This window comes from Blastocystis hominis, assembly GCF_000151665.1.
Source record: "Blastocystis hominis, Singapore isolate B (sub-type 7) whole genome shotgun sequence assembly, scaffold_29".
In the NCBI taxonomy this organism is placed as follows: Eukaryota; class Bigyra; order Opalinata; family Blastocystidae; genus Blastocystis; species Blastocystis hominis.
In genome coordinates, this window is record NW_013171837.1 from 69,259 (window position 1) to 85,844 (window position 16,586).

At 42.4% G+C, this 16,586-nt stretch overlaps 2 protein-coding genes; both read left to right on the forward strand.

The window, feature by feature from the left end:
• Positions 1 to 853: 853 nt before the first annotated feature.
• GSBLH_T00003218001 (uncharacterized protein) lies at positions 854 to 2,017 on the forward strand (the record flags this gene model as incomplete). XM_013041922.1 has 6 exons in its annotated part: positions 854 to 1,052; positions 1,086 to 1,276; positions 1,310 to 1,452; positions 1,486 to 1,559; positions 1,592 to 1,690; positions 1,721 to 2,017. Exons 2-6 carry the CDS (start codon positions 1,095 to 1,097, stop codon positions 2,015 to 2,017), a joined length of 795 nt encoding a protein of 264 aa, XP_012897376.1. The 5' UTR covers positions 854 to 1,052; positions 1,086 to 1,094.
• Positions 2,018 to 3,892: 1,875 nt separating this feature from the next.
• GSBLH_T00003219001 (uncharacterized protein) lies at positions 3,893 to 4,153 on the forward strand (the record flags this gene model as incomplete). Its single annotated transcript, XM_013041923.1, has 1 exon — positions 3,893 to 4,153. The coding sequence occupies one exon, from the start codon at positions 3,893 to 3,895 to the stop codon at positions 4,151 to 4,153; it is 261 nt and encodes an 86-aa protein (XP_012897377.1).
• Positions 4,154 to 16,586: the final 12,433 nt, after the last annotated feature.

Here is a 16,586-nt window from a genome sequence, read left to right on the forward strand (position 1 = left end):
TATTTGAATGATGCATAGATCTTCCAAATCTACAATCCATTACATTAGGTATTAGTGCATTCTTTTATTCCTTATCAACCAAAATTGAAAGTATTGAATGAATTCGAATGAAATGATTGATATAGATCTACCGTCATTACAATCCTTTCAACTTGGTTGGAATGTACTTGAAGGAAGATGTGTAGATGTATTATATTCATTGAAAATGCGCAGTAACAATGAAATGATTCGATATGATTTGCTTTGTAGATCTTCCAAATCTAAAATCAATAACTTCTGAATAATGTAGCTTCAATTCGCCTGTTTTAGTGACCTTAGAAAGTAATTAAAAATTGAAGTTTGAAATAACTTACATATTCCAAATCTTCAAAATGTCAGACTACCTGATTCATTCTGATATGTTTTTTCGAAATCAATTTCGAGTATTTTTCGATTGATTATTTATGATTCAAAGATGTTACTGCCATTCTGGCTAATGTTGCCTGAATCATAAGGTAACGAAAGCACAAAGTCCTAGTTCACTTGTATACAAAGTATATTTAATATCTTCCTGTTGTTTGTTAATTACACAGTACTATCTCACTATACTATGGATGGTGTTTTGTTACATAACGGTTATCATTGTGCTTCCAAAATAATTATTATGCTTTGTCTCAAATCAATACCCTTAGTCTTCTGATCATTACTCACAGTTTGATCACTTCAAAGAATAACTCTTTTTTCATTCCTGTTTTGTTATACTCATCACCACTCTCACGAAGGTTGTAAGCAATTCTTCATGTTTCAAATCACCTATTTTTGTATCGATCAATAACAATAGCTCCATTGGTATCAATTGCAAAGAATTGTTTATTCTTCATTCAGAAATATGGTAATTGAAATTGTACATTCTTCGGGAGCAAAAGTGGTTGTGGATTTGTTTGGAGCCACTGTTGTTTCTTGGATTCTTCCTTCTGGAAAGGAAATGCTTTATCTTTCATCACTCGCTGATCGATCTGGTAAAAGTCCAATTCGCGGAGGAATTCCAGTGATTTTCCCGCAGTTTTCGAATGGTACTCTTTTTTGTTGTTTTTTTAAGTTCTGAGGGTCCTTTAATGAAGCACGGATTTGCCAGGACATCTACATGGACGTCTGATCCTGTTTATGAAGAGGATGGTTTTAGTGTCTGTCATTTCCATCTTTCGTCCAGCGAAGCAACGAAAGCATTGTGGAACCACGATTTTGCACTCACCTATACTGTTCGCGTCAATGCCTCCAGTTTGTCTACCCAACTTCGGTAATCTGTTATTTTCGAGTGTTTTATGCTTAGTATATCCAACACTGGATCGAATTCGTTTGACTGTCAGTGCCTATTACACACTTACTACTCCTCTCCCTCGATTCTCACCACCTCCGTCGCAGGCCTTCAGAACCACAAAGGCGTTGAGTCCGTAACCACCGGCACACGCCGAGGTTTCCACTTTTCTCCTTTTTTCATTCCCGTAGAATTCATCGAGCCTCACGCCCGCATCCTTTTTAACAGCGAAACAGACGCCAAATATTCCGACGTGACGGCCCCGGTACGGTTTTTCTTATTTTCTTTGAAGCGAAGATCGAAATTGAAATGGCGGATCGAAAGATTCGTTTGGAGATCGAATCGATTCTCGATGAAAAGCAAAAGAAAGCGGATTGCGTGGTGTGGAACGCTTGGGTGGGGCAGCGAGGGAGGGCTGAGGCGTAGATTGAGAAGTGCAGAGCGATTGGAGATATGGAGGATGAGGATTATAAGCGATATGTGTGTGTAGAGCCGGGATGTGTGAATGGGATGACGACCGTGGAGGCCAAGAAGGAGTTGGTGCTGAAGCAGACTATCGTAGTAGTGGAAGAGATGTGGATTGTTTGTTGGATACTGGGAGGGAATGGAGGAGGGAAAATGACAGATTATCGATCCAGACTGAACTATTTGTATGCAGTTTGGAATTCGGAGAGCTGGAAAGGGGGCAGTTCGTTTTTCAAATGGATTCTTCCGGAGGCTTAGGGGAACAGCGAGTTGTTCCATTTCTCCTACTTTTTCGTTTAATCGGAATTATTTTCCATCTGTAAAAGAATTTTCTTATCCAACTGGACTTCAAGCGAACTCCTGTCAAATAAGCCGGTATCTACTTAGTTTGAAAGAATTATAGTTTAGGTCGTATACTAAATCGGTGAAAAGTGATAGGAGCCGTATTGATTTGGCAAAGAGTGACCATCCAAGTCAAGAAGAATGTACAACAATATTAGCAGATCTAAAATGCCCCATTGTCAAAGTAGAATCGACTTATTATACAATAATCTGTAGAAGCGCGAGACGATCGATTATGTGATTCAGAACAATATTTCGGTGCCCATTCATGTATATTTCTCTACAACTCACTACATAGTCTTGGAACAAATGCATCTACAATCTCTACAGTCAACGTCAACTTGATCATCTTCTCAAGATTGCTTCCTTCCTCCAGCAAACCAATCTCGTTTTTCACCCGCTCTTTCTCTTCATTCCTAGCTCTCCTCTCTCAATCCCTCCTCCCTCCGCTACCTCCTCCGCACCTCCGCAGATGTCAACAATCCCGCGGTTTTCTCCACATTATGGGAGTGCTGCAATCGCATCCAATGGAAATCGGAGAAAGAATTCTTCCTCACCCACGGTGCTTTCTTCCTCTCCCCTTCGATTTCTCTATAGGCATGTATATCCGCGGGTTGCTCAAGTTCCATCGAATTCGCGAGGCGCTTTCGGAGTATAACAAATATAATCGTTATCATCACGTGAACAATATGATCAATACCCTCGTGTTGGAGGGACTTTTCGAGGCAGGCTTCCCTGCAGACTGTCTCGTTCTCTTCGTCACGCTGCTACTCGACGTCCAGTTCGATCTAAACCCGAACAATCTCGTCGAAGTCGACGGCGAGCAGCTCATCAACTGGACGAAAAACCTCACAAACGCTTCCCTCGGCGTATCGATGGATTCCAGAACCAATTTCTTCGATCCAGACACAAAAAAGAGACTTTTTGCGTCAAGGAGTTCCACGGTTTCCACGGTTTCCACGGTTTCGATGGAGAGTGGGGAGAAAGAAAGAGAAAGAGAGTCGGAGGAGGAAGAGCCGGTGAGGCTTCGAATGCGAAAGGATGATGCGATTGGAAGTTATCTTGCATTGAACAAACGAGCTTATGAATATGCGATCAGTTCTGCGTGTAAACTGAAGAATTTTGAATATGCGACGATGTTGTATTCGATTTTAACGTCGAATCGAGTGCGTCCTCGGAAGAATGCGATGTTTTCGATGCTGTCTGTGTGTTTTTGAGTGAAGCGAAAGTGATGAATAGTTTGTGAGTGAAAGTGATTGGAATGCGATGAGCGTGAAGTGCCAGAATTCGATCGAAACGCTTCATTCGATTCCACTCACTTCCGAAGAGTAGCCATTGTGGTTGTTTGTTGTTGAAATAGTAAAGAACGGATTCGAACGAATTTTCTTTTGCGACTTCCAATTCTTGCAAACCGATTTTTACACGATTATGAAAAGTTTTACGGTCCGATTGTGGAACGATGCGAGGATTCTTCCATTTTAAGTCTCTCTTTTCTTTTCTTATTGAACTGAAGAAGTCGATTTAAATGTTGTTCCAGAGTCTGTCGCTATCGAGTTCTTTTTGTATTCTCTCATTTCTGCGGTGCGGTTGGCCAGCGATGATTTCATGTGGCTGAAAGGAACCCTCTCCATGAAATTGAATTTGAAATATGATAGATTTATGGATTTGCTAAAAACGGGCTTTTTTCCTGCGCTGCCCTATGAAATGAAAGGTTTCATACTCCGGATTCCTATAATCGATTTACAAGAATGGTTTGAGCAACAATCGAATTATAGCAATCCAGAAATCGCAATGATATTGCAAGCATATCGGAGTAATTTCGATCTGGATTCTGGTGGGAATGATCCAGTATTTCATCTTCTTCGTGCTATTGAAGTAATCGCTCAGCAAGAGGTTTGTGAATTGGCTACACCGTTGAATCAGCAAATGGACATTTCTGAGATGAGTTTGAAGTTACGGCAGGCAGAGAACGAAATGAAGAAGAGAAGGAAAACAAGTAACTCACTTCGAGAAAAGCTAAGATCGATTCGTCATTGTCTTGTTTGTTTTTGAAGTGTTGTATAGAATGAGCACGGATTAATCCAAAGTAAAATAGGATTCTGAATCTGTGGTTTTGGCGTACTTATAATCTAAGCTGAAACAACAAAAATATAGCACACTGGTGATAGAGTTATGCAACATACTAATAAGAGGTTCCATTCGGTAATTCACTCCAACAGTTTACTACAACATTGGAGAAGAAAAGCTAATAAGCACAAAGAGAAATAAGTATGGAAATACGAAACGGAGAAAAAAGAACAGCATCGAGACTTCTCAGCGAGTCACCCACACTGGTACTAACTCGACTCGTGATGACTTAGCTTCCTAGATCGGACGGGTTAGGGCGCTTTCCATCAGATATGGCCGTTCTCATTTTATTATTATTCAATTACCTATTTAAACATCACATTCTTATCATCATTCACTCACACTCCATTTCAATTACACTCAATTCTTTTTATTTCATTTCTCTTCTTCTTTTATCATCATATCAATTTACTGAGCGAGTGAATGAATGAGTGAGCTTTTTGTTTCATACGGATGCCTATTGCGCATTATTGTATGCGTTTGGCCATATTAGGTTAGAGTTATTTTTTCAGACCCTGTCGGTTGCGAACCAACAGCTCGTAGTTGACCCTATTACTTAGTTTCTATCGCTGTTGCTGACCTTGGATAACTAGTTTTTTGCTCATTATAAAAAATTTGGCGTGAAATATTAACTATATATTAATATGCTAACCTTTTCTGTTTATGGTAAAGAGAGGTAAGCCATGTACTATTGCATGCTCATCCTCGGTTCATTTAGTAATGGTATATACTCGTGGATCAACCCTTACAAGTATCGGAACCCCTTATCACTTCCATGACTGTATTGTTCCGACCAATGAAACAACTCGTTTTTATAGGTCACAAAAACGAAAATACACGATTTCTAGTGTATATACATTGTCGTCCAAGATCAATCTCTTGTTATCGGTGCATGTCATGAGTGTCTTGGTTTGATTCTTTGTGCTAATTGTGAATTCCTGGTTATTGATACGTTTGAAGCTGCCCTCAATCACTGCATCTCCCTTCTTCTCAGCCTCAAGGACACGCTTGTACAACTCGGTGTTCTTCACACGCATTTTCTCACCATCGATTGCCACATTACAAAGAACTCCCTTTGCTGTATTTTTACTACGTTCTTCTAATCCTCAAGACAGTACATCTTGTGTCTGAGTGTTACAAACTCGGTAATGCGATGTATGCTGTATTCATCCTTCAAAATAGGTCCCAGCAGCTTCATCTTGAAATTGAGGAATGATGAGAGCGGAGGGAACTTGTTCTTGTCCACCTCCTGATCGTAATAGTTCACAAATTGCCCATAGAAATAGCTCGTGTTTTCCAACTTCAAGTAGTCAAATGACTTGTACATGTCACACATCTTGTGAATGGTGTTCCCTTGATCATTCAACTGCGCGAAAAGCGAGCTTGTGTCTTGTCCCAGTAATTCCACGTTATGGAATGTCGTCTTGAGCACATCATAGTAGAAATCGTATATAATGTGTTTGGACATGCCCAGAAGGCAAATCTGATGAAGAATGGTTTCACCACTTTTTCTCACCGCTTTATTCCGATTGATACTGATCAGATTCTCGGATTATGTGGTGGTTCCTGCGATCATATCGTACCAATGCTTCTGAATGATAGCCTCGCATTCATTCCAAGTGGTGGCGAACTTCACTTTCATTCGATTCAGTTTAGTTTCCACGAATTTGCCATGTGTTGAGTTTGCTAATAACTTGTATAGGTTCTTCTCCACAGTGGTGTTGAACTTGGCTCATTTCTCACTTAACATGTTCACATATTCGAATATGAATGGAGATTGTTTAAAGGGTGTATACATTATACCCTATGAACGAAATCAACCAAAGTAAATTGAATCAATCAATGTCGTACATATTCAGCAGCAATGGAAACAATTACACGTTCAAGAAGCTCGATAACATGCTCATCTATATGCCAGAGAAGGACGGCAAACATGTCCTCGTGCATGAGACAGTGGATGGCGTTCATCAATATTCATGGACGACACATTCTGGTTGTTTTGTGAAAGTCAATAATGCCAAACTGTTTGAACATACACCCATATCCACTCAACCATTCAATAATCAATGCTAATTCCAATTATCTTCTGCTTTATATCTCATAATCACATCGATTCCATGTTACAATGAGAATGATACCTTATTCAAACATTGTGATTCCATCGAATCGATTGTGGATAAGGGATACAAGGTGAGTGTTTCAATGGATGGTGTGTGATTGCTCGATATGCCATTCATCGATACACTCAACAATCTTGTGACCCTTTCCCATACCAAACTGATAAATGGAATCGAATGGACAAGTGAGAGTCATACGATCTCTGTATTCACGAATATCCCTTCTCTTGTATGTCTGAGAGGTGTGAAGAGCATCACGATCGTTTTCAAACACTTGAGCGAGGTTGTTGTTTCTTCTTCTTCTGGGTGCTTGTAATGGGTCGATGTGATCTTGCTATCTCTCTCAATGCATTGGGTTCTTTATCACTCTTGGATTGAGTGACAGGCGGTGCTGGTTGTGGTTTGCATTTGCTAGCCAGTAGTTCCCAATCATAACACTTCTGTGTGCTATCCCTTTCCACATTCTTCACTTCGTACATCAATGGCATGATGTGATCGTCAATGTCAACCACTTCAATCAAGTCCTGAGACCATTTGATCGTCAATGATCGCTTTTCCAGAATGCGAGGTCTTCGTGTCACTCGAACATAATCACCAACATCGAATTGAGGTGTTGTGTCCTTTGCTGAAATGTTGGATGGTTCTATTTTCTCCATGTACAAGATATCGTTGTTGTTGTTAAGCCAAATGTCATTGGGTGTATATCCGATGTCTCTGTTCTTCCTTCCATTATGTCTACGAACTGCACCATCGATCAAATCAAGCCATACACCTTTCCATTGATTGATTGATTGAATGGAACCATGATGTCTTCCTTGATATCTCGAATTGCTCGTTCAGCTAGTACTGCCTTATTCGCTGAATCCATGTGATACATGGTGATATCATACTTGTTCAAGATGTTGATACGAAAGATGGCATTGGTGAATTCGGTACCTCGATCCGAGCAACTATACTTTGGTGATTCACCATATGTCTGAATGATATCCTTCATCGCATGAGTGACTTCTGTAGCACTCTTGCTTTTCAGTTTCTGAGTCATCAGGTATTTCGAATATCCATCAATACATACAAGGACATATTTGTATCCACGATTCTTGTAGAATCCAGTACTCTTTTATGATCCTAATACTTCCTGTATCGATTTGTATTGTTTTGAAGAGAAATCGATAAGATCGATGAAGTATATGTTTCGTTTGAATCCACTAATGATCATTCGAGTGGCACCTCTTCGTTTTGCTGGTTTCCATAGTTCCTTGATCTGATTTATGCTCCACACACACCTCGATAAATGAGTCACTTTATTCAAGGAATGAATAAGTTGTGTCAGAGAAAGAATCACAAACTGGTTATAGACTCGAAATGCATTTTCTCCACTATACACTATTTCAAATAGAGCATCACTCGCATTCAACATTGCGATGATCGTTTTGATATCATATGTACCTCGTAGAATCGATAGAATATGGAGAGTGGATCCAAATACACTCATAACTTGTAGCCATTGTGGAAATTGAGAATGTAGTATTAATCATGGTGTTCAGAATGGCAATGATTTCACTCAGTGTATAATAACCAGGCGAGATCGTTACCTCTTCACCATTGATATTTGTCACCACATTGGTTGAGTCCACATTATTGAACATGACTTGATTGGGTTTGAATAGAACAGTCATGGAAATGATAAATGGATTTCTGAACTTGAAAGGATTGATCCATTCGAATGTGCCATTGATAGGTGAATCTTGTATAAGAATGGAATAATGCATGTTTTCTCTTTACCAAAGACACTTATGACTTGCATAGACAACAATAGATGGATTATGATGACAATATACACATTGGGTTTCAGCTATACAATTAAGCAAACAAACATGTAAATACGAGAGAAATAACAATAATTCACCTTTGCTAGGTATGTCTACTACTTTCTTGTACCCATGTATAACTGATACAACAAACACAACAATAGAAACGAGCACAAGGTTGATAGTAGAAAGGAATCGGAGTAAGAAAGCACAAAACCTGGTTCCTGACCGATGATTGTCGACCAGACAGCCTAGGAATGATAGTCGAGGACCCAGAATCGGTTGGTCGATTACAACAATGGACAAGAGATCGCAATTGTGGTCATTGTGCAAAATAGCATATACAGAAAACTGCTACAAGGTTTCACGCAAATAGTGCCATTCCCTTACTACTGTTGTTCCATATTAATGAGGTTTAAGATGGCTACAAGTTGATAAATCATATTATTATTGATCGAAAGAGCTTTTTGTTTTTGTGAAAATAGGATCATTTTTGTTATGTGACATGTATCAAATATGGATGAACTCATCAATAGAAATAGGAATGATGAATCAGTCATTTACCACAAGTATTGTTGTATTTCCTTTGATATATGACTAATCTGTATAATACAGTCTCGAGATACTTTGAATTAATACTTGGATAATGAATATCTGCAATAGAATAACAACAAATGTGTATTGTTTCATTTTGGTGCATATTGTGTGATATGAATTGTATCAAAGCCCATAATGAATTCACATTCTAAATATGACAACTAATAATGTTGCTAGTTCGTGTTATAAGCTGAGAGAAGGAATGAGCAATATTAACAAACAAGAGTCTTCACAATAGTTATTCTCAATAGTATTGATTGTGAATAGTTGATGTTCTGTCATCATTATTGTTTTGTATGGGAAGATAGAATAATGTGTATTTGTGATTAATTGTATATTTAGGCTATTAGTATATTCCATGGAATAGAATACTGTGAAAATAAGATAGGTATGTGTGGAATAATCAGAAATGGCCAATATGAATGAAAACAACAATACTAGAATGTAATAGAATAGTAGAAAATAACATATGTATGAAGTAGCAATGAAAATGAAGTCATTTTCACAAATTATGACGAACAATAGCTGAAATGATGATATTTCACAGGGATCTGTTTTAGCACATCCTGAAACGAATTACATAGATCATGCATAGTTTTGCTCCATAACAAACAAAATCCAGACAAACACGATTCTGTCATTTCATTGGTTTAACACAATGTTTGATTCTGTTAAATCCATTTTCATAAAATAACTAATTATGAGTAGCAGGAACAATATTGTTGAGTAGTAGGGAAATGGCGCATAAAGCGCGAAAAATTTTTCGGCCCTTTTTCTGCCATTTTTATTCCTGACTGCCATTTTATTCCTGGCTGCCTTTTTGACCATTGTCTGCTTGCCCACCTCGAGTACCACGGCGCATAAAGCGCGAAAAAATTTTCGGCCCTTTTTCTGCCATTTTTATTCCAGGCCTCCTTTTTCAACCTGGCTGCCTATTTCTACCTGGTCACCTCGAGTACCATGGCGCATAAAGCGCGAAAACCTTTTCTGCCATTTTCTACCAATGTGGTAATTGTCTGCCCTTTATACACTGTTTGATAAAGAAAACAAAGTAAAAAAACTTCTCCTTTACTTGTCCTTCAAACGGTAATGTCCAAACGCAAGTGTGTGCACGTTGTCGTCCAAGATCCATCGCTTGTTGTCCGTGCACGTCATAAGGGTCTTGGTCTGCTCTTTCGTGCTGATATCGAAGGCCTGGTTGTTGATGCGTTTGAAGCTGCCTTCGATCACTGCATCTTCCTTCTTCTCTGCCTCGAGGACACGCTTGTACAAGTCGATGTTCTTCACACTCATCCTCTCACCATCGATCACCACGTTGCGAGGAACTCCCTTTGCTGCTTTGTGCACTACATGCTTCTCATCAACCAAGCAGTACATCTTCGGTCTCAGTCCCACGAACTCCGTGATGCGATGTCCGTTGTGTTCGTCCTTGAAGATGGGACCAGGCAACTTCTTGTTGAAATTGAGGAACGAGTCCAATGAAGGGAACTTGCTCTTGTCCACTTCATGCTCGTAATAGTTCACGAGTTCCCCATAGAAGTAGCTAGTGTTATCCAATTCCGAGAAGTCGAACGATTTGTACATGTCACACATCTTGTGAACGATGTTAGCGCGATCGTGCAACTGCACGATGAGCGAATCCGTGTCCTGTCCCAACAGCTCCACGGTGTCGAATGTCGTCTTGAGCACATTGTAGTAGAAATCGTAGATGATGTGTTTGGACATGTCGAGAATGGCGAACCCGATGAAGAATGGCTTCTCCACCCTGCGCACCGGTGTATTCAGCTTGATGCCGATGAGATTCTCGGAATACATGGTAGTCCCGGCGATCATGTCGTACCCATGCTTCTGAATGATTGCCTCACGTTCATGTCATGTGTTAGCGAACTTCACTTTCATCCGTTTCAATCCAATCTCCACAAATTTGCCATAGGTCGAGTTTGCTAACAGCTTGTACAGGTTCTTCTCCACAGTGGTCTTGGATTTGGCTCGTTTCTCACTCAGCATGTTCACGTACTCGAAGATAAATGGTGCCTGCTTGAATCGAATGAGGTGGTGAATGTGCGTGAGACGATATCCCTGTTGAATGCCCAGTTGCAACAGTGAGTAATGCACGAGATACTTTTGACGAGGTACAAGATCACAGATGAGCTTCGGTGTATTCACCTCTTTCACTTTGTCCACAATGTCGTTCTTCTCAGCGTACTTCTTGATTCCATCAGAGTACATACCCGCCTTCTGTACGGGGAAGAATGGCAAGTCATTGAACTTGTCGTGCAGCTCCACTGGTGCCTCGATGTCACACTCGACGAAGAATCCATACTTACCGAACGTCTTGAGTGATTGCACCCACCCATTTGGATCACGATTGATCTTCTCCATCACTTCTCGTCGCTCAGGTACACCCACCAACTCATAAGGCATCATTCGATGCATGGCTCCACCATACAGGTTGTTGGCGTCCAGGTAGTAGATGCCTTGGGACGACGTTGCTTGCTCCTTGTTGTCAATGTCAACCTTGGCATGTCGTTTCACGATCTGTGTGATTCCTCCTCGCAGGTTCTTCAACAATCGCATGAAGTCATCGATATCATTTGTCTCCATCAATCGAATGCCCTTGCTCTCATAGAATTCACCCATGCGATTCAAGAACACTTTCACCAGTTGTTTCTCGGCGAGTCCCTCGTTGGCGTTGATGCGCATGATGTACTGAGCCCATTTCCTTGCGAGGGTCATGAGGCTACTCTCACTATGATCGCCCTCCATTGTAACCTTCAAGAAGAGCGAATATGCCATTTGTGGTGCTGTGATGTAATGCATGGGATCAACACCGAATGCATTCAGTGTGGTAACGCGAAAATGCTCGAATGCATCGGCCATGAGAGTCACATCGAGTACATTGTACAATTCGTAGTATTCACCCCATGTCTTGATATCGAAGGTCTTCCACAGCTTCACCATGTGATCATATTCGTCTTGTGGCATCATCTCTCCCTTCATATCATCAATGCATTGCTCGCGAGAAGGAATGACGGTATTGTTCAATGACTCGTACGACTTGATGAGACTGTAGAACATGGGTTCTTTCCGTGTCAACAGATCGATGTATTCATCATCCCATTGCTTGCCTCGAGACTCGCAGTACTTGCGTAGTTGTTGTTTGGTGTGCACATAGAGGTCCAAGTTGCCTCCAAGTGTCTGTGCAACGATGGAACGCAGTGGACTGCTGATGAGCTTCAACGAGTCCTTGAATTGAATGCCATTGTACTCGATCTGCATCTCCTTGTCTTCAGTGGTTGGAATGACTTCGAGATTCCCACCAGGCATCGTCGCGATGAGCTTCATGATGAATGTGAAGTCGTAGTGCGATCCATTGTGGAAGTAAACTGGTAGACGATAGTTCTTCTTGTTGAATGAGAGTTGTAGGTTACACTTGGTGCAACAGGTGCAGATGTACTGTCCGGCTTCGAAGTGACGTATCTCTCCCTTTCCTGTGGTGTATTCACCTGCCACATGTGCGTGATGACGTACCTTGTCGTCCTCCAGTTTCTTGCGACAGAAGGGACACACGGTTGTTGCACGAAAGTCCTTCTCGATGCTCGGAGAGTTCTCGAGGGGTAATTCATCGAAGAGATACGTTTTTACACTCCCTTGCAATTGCACGAGATAGTCCATGAAAGGACGAAGCTCTTCTTCGCTCTCGTGTGGTGCATGGAAGACTCGCAGTTGGGTATCAATGGCAGGGATACGTGACACGGCTAGACAGGATAACATGATCGGCTTGTGTCTGTTCTTGTCATCAATGGCCGACTCGAAGTCAGCATACACGACGACCGGTGCCGGCATTTCGTATCGCTGGTTCGTGAATCGCAACCGAGTCTCCTCGTTCGATAACTCGTACTCCTCACTCTCATTGACGAGTTCTCGATGTGTTTGTACTTCGTGAGCATGAACGGCTTTACGAGATCCGAAGAAGTCGTCACAGAACCTGCACTTCACGTTTCTCGTTGTATGTCTATTCTTTGCATCACTCTGACGAAAGATGCGATGTTTGAAATCGCTCAAGTCCTTGATGTACATAAAATGCTTGGGAATTTCTTCCCCCTCCCGTGTATCATTCACGATGCAAAGTGACACACATGGGGCAACTTCGTTGCCCCGGGAGCAACTTCGTGGCGGAACTTCGTTCCGCCGGGGGAGCGTAGCTCCCCCACTTCGTTGCTCCCCACATCCACCCTTCCTTTTCGGCTTGTACACTTGATAACATGTGAATAGATCGTATTTATCCTCGGAGTTGTCATCGTATCCAGGCAAGAGTGTGACCTCGAATACATTGAGAGAGACTTTCAACAGTTCTTCCAATCTCGCAAAATTCTCTTCACTCGCGTTGAAGGGTGCATTGTCGCGAATGTTCATCGCCTCCTCCACCTCGTGAATGGTCACTCCGAACACCTTGTTCTTGTCGGGTTGCTTCCACCACTTGTTGTACACACTCGCATCGCCCATCTTGAGATTTGCAATAATCTTGTGCCCGCCTTCACTTGCCAGGATGAGACACCGTTGCAGACATCGGTTGTCATTGATATTCGGGTTGACCGCCGTCTGTCCAATGATAAAAGGTGTGTGGTGCTTGTAGCCCACGAATGTCCGTAGTGGGAACATCTCGACATGGAAGCCGATCCACCCATGGTACGCGAACCCGCTTCCCTCTGTCTCCTGTTCCTCTACACCATTTCGGTACCACTTCAGGTAGTCCTCGATCCACTCATCGATACGATCTCGGCGAACGATGCGGAGGTGTCCCAATCGATCATCGGTGAGGTTGAGAATCTTGGGATCTCCGTCATGTGTCAACATGAGGTTGTATGCCATGATGGTGACGAAACACTGGTTGTACTCGCGCATACCAGTCATGATAAACTTCTTCACGATCTCATTGAACTCCTCGCTTTCATCGAATACGAGGTTGATCGGTTCCACTTCCTCATCGCCCTTTTCACCCGGTAGTCGAACCCACAGTCTCTTGTCATCATCGTTATTGAGCCGGAAGTCCTTCTTGGTGCGCTTCTCATTCATCCATTCCTTGTACATGTCTCCTTCTACGGTGTGATAGTACGTGAGTGCATACCCGAGTGACGAGTTGATCACGTCCGACAAGCGCCCTTCGGCCACTTTGCGATCGAACCGAGCGAATGCCTTATTGCGACGTGCTTCACGTCTCTTCTCCACCGTGTTCATGAACTCAGGCAACGGACGACCTCGCTTGTCACCGAATTCATGTCCATTCCATTCATACTCAAGAAATCGCTCGTTCCATGTCTTGCTTCCAACAATCAGATACTTATGCTCTCCTTTGGGATCACTGACGCGCCTATGTGTCACTCGTCTGTTAGGTGTTACTTGTTTCAGCCCGAATACCTTGTTCGACAGATACGCTCGTGAATCAGGAATGGTCTGATCGGTGAACTTCCCATCGATCTTATAGTACTTGGCTGCTAATCGTTTCCAGATTTGACTCCCAACCTTAATCTTTCGTCCAGTCTCAGGGTTAATAGTATATTCGTCGCGAAAAGAATCCATTTATATATAGGCGACAAATTCTTTAAGTGACCAAAGTGAAAATGGCGTGACTTGGAAAATAGTTATGGAATTTCCAGCCTAGAATGGGAAAATCGCATGGCCATCTTCGTCATATTCGAATTCATCGATGTCGACATACTCAGACTCGGACGACGAATCGTCTGAATCGTCGTTTGCGAATATCTTGTTGATGTCAGGATCATTATCGTATGCTTTGGCTTCTTCTTTCGTCATCTTCACCCATTTGCCACCTCGTGGTCTATAGTTGTCATGGAGTAACTCGTAGTATGCTGTGCCACCAATAATCATGGAGCGATTACTGGGAGAAAGCATTCTCGACTTGGGAACGTACTTCGTCGTATCCGGTGGTAATGGTTTGTCGTACAAGCGATTCAATTTCTCGTCGTACTTGTATCCACGCTTGAGAAGGTTCCAGAAGCGAACTCCGTTGATTTGGATTTCTCGGCCAGTATTGGGATTCAAAGTGTGAGTAGGTCTATTCATTTATATATTTATATATTTATATTTTCTCTTTTAACCCTAGATGCTTCCCTAAATGAAGTACTAAGAAAACAGAAAACAACACATGGTCTTCCCTGAGTACGCACTTGTGAGGACGAGAATATCGAACTCGCCGACATCATCATTCACACCAAGTATCCGATCAATTCCGAGCGTCTATTCGGCTTCAGTGTTTGCTCCCCGCAAGCAAATGTGAACTGTGGTTTGATCTTGCACGACTATGATTGCATGGAGATGACGTTGGATGAAACTCGTCCACCTTTGTTTACCGAGGATGAATGGGAGTATCTATTACCTCAATTGAAATCCAATGGTCTGCTCGGTGTGCCTCTGAACGTGTTTTGGAGAGGCGATGTAGGGGGAGGCTATGCCTCCCCCGTGGCACGTAGTGCCCCCAATTCACTACCCACTCACATAATCGGTGTAACGACCGAGAATCGTGCTGTTTACTTCTTCTCCAACTACTATGTTCGCGTGGTCTTCAAGGTGGTGGATGATGAAGTGCCTCCCGAGTTGTCCGATCTGTTCATCGATGATGGTGCGTGTCTGAAGGGTGTGTACGTTCGTGCATATCAACGAAATCATCCAAAGTAAAAAGTAAATGTCGTACATTTTCAGCAGCAATGGAAACAACTACACGTTCAAGAAGCTCGACAACATGCTCATCAACATGCCAGAGAAGGACGGTCATCATGTGCTAATTCGAGAGACAGTGGATGGTATTCCTCAATACTCGTGGGGGAGTGCGGCTTGTATCGTGAAAGCGAATGAAGCATTTGTCTTCGAGTACACGCCAGATGCTACCGAATCATTCAATGGCGAATGGGGTGGTGATGGTATGCCGCCTATGCCGTCCGGATCGTACCTGATAACCACGACTGTCATAACGTACCTTCCTGACGACATGTTCAACGATTGCACGTCAATCGAATCCGTGGTTGAAAAGGGTTATCGAGTGCTAGTCACGTTTGACAACACGCCTATCCTAGACAGACCGTACATCGATACATTGAATAGTCTTGTGTCTCATACTGGTTATGCTGTTGTAATTGTTGGTACCTCTCCTGTCCTTCGTACGTATTCGAATCTTCCTCTCATGCTTCTAGGTGGTGTGAAGAGCATTACGATCGTTTTCGAACATTTAGGCGACGTTGTTTCTGTGGCGGAACAAAGTTCCGCCGGGACGACAAAGTCGTCCCATTCTGACTCCTCGTAATGGGTCGATGTGATCTTGCTGCCTCTCTCAATGCATTGGGTTCCTTTCGACTCTTGGATCGCGTGACTGGAGGTGCTGGCTGTGGTTTGCATTTGCTTGCCAGGAGTTCCCAATGATAGCACTTCTGCTTGCTACCGCTTTCCATATTCTTCACTTCGTACATCAATGGCATGAATCGATCGTCAATGTCAACAACTTGATACAAGTCCTGAGACCATTTGCTCGTCAATGATCGCTTTTCCAGAACGCGAGGTCTTCGTGTCACTCGAACATAATCACCCACATCGAATTGAGGCGTCGTGTCCTTCGCTGTCATGTTGGATGGTTCTGTCTTCTCCGTGTACAAGATGTTGTTGTTCCAAATGTCATCAGGCGCATATCCGGTGTCTCTGTTCTTCCTTACATTGTGTCTACGAACGGCACCATCGATCAAGTCGAACCATACACCTTTCGATTGATTGAATGGAACCATGATGTCTTCCTTGATGTCTCGGATTGCTCGTTCGGCTAGTACTGCC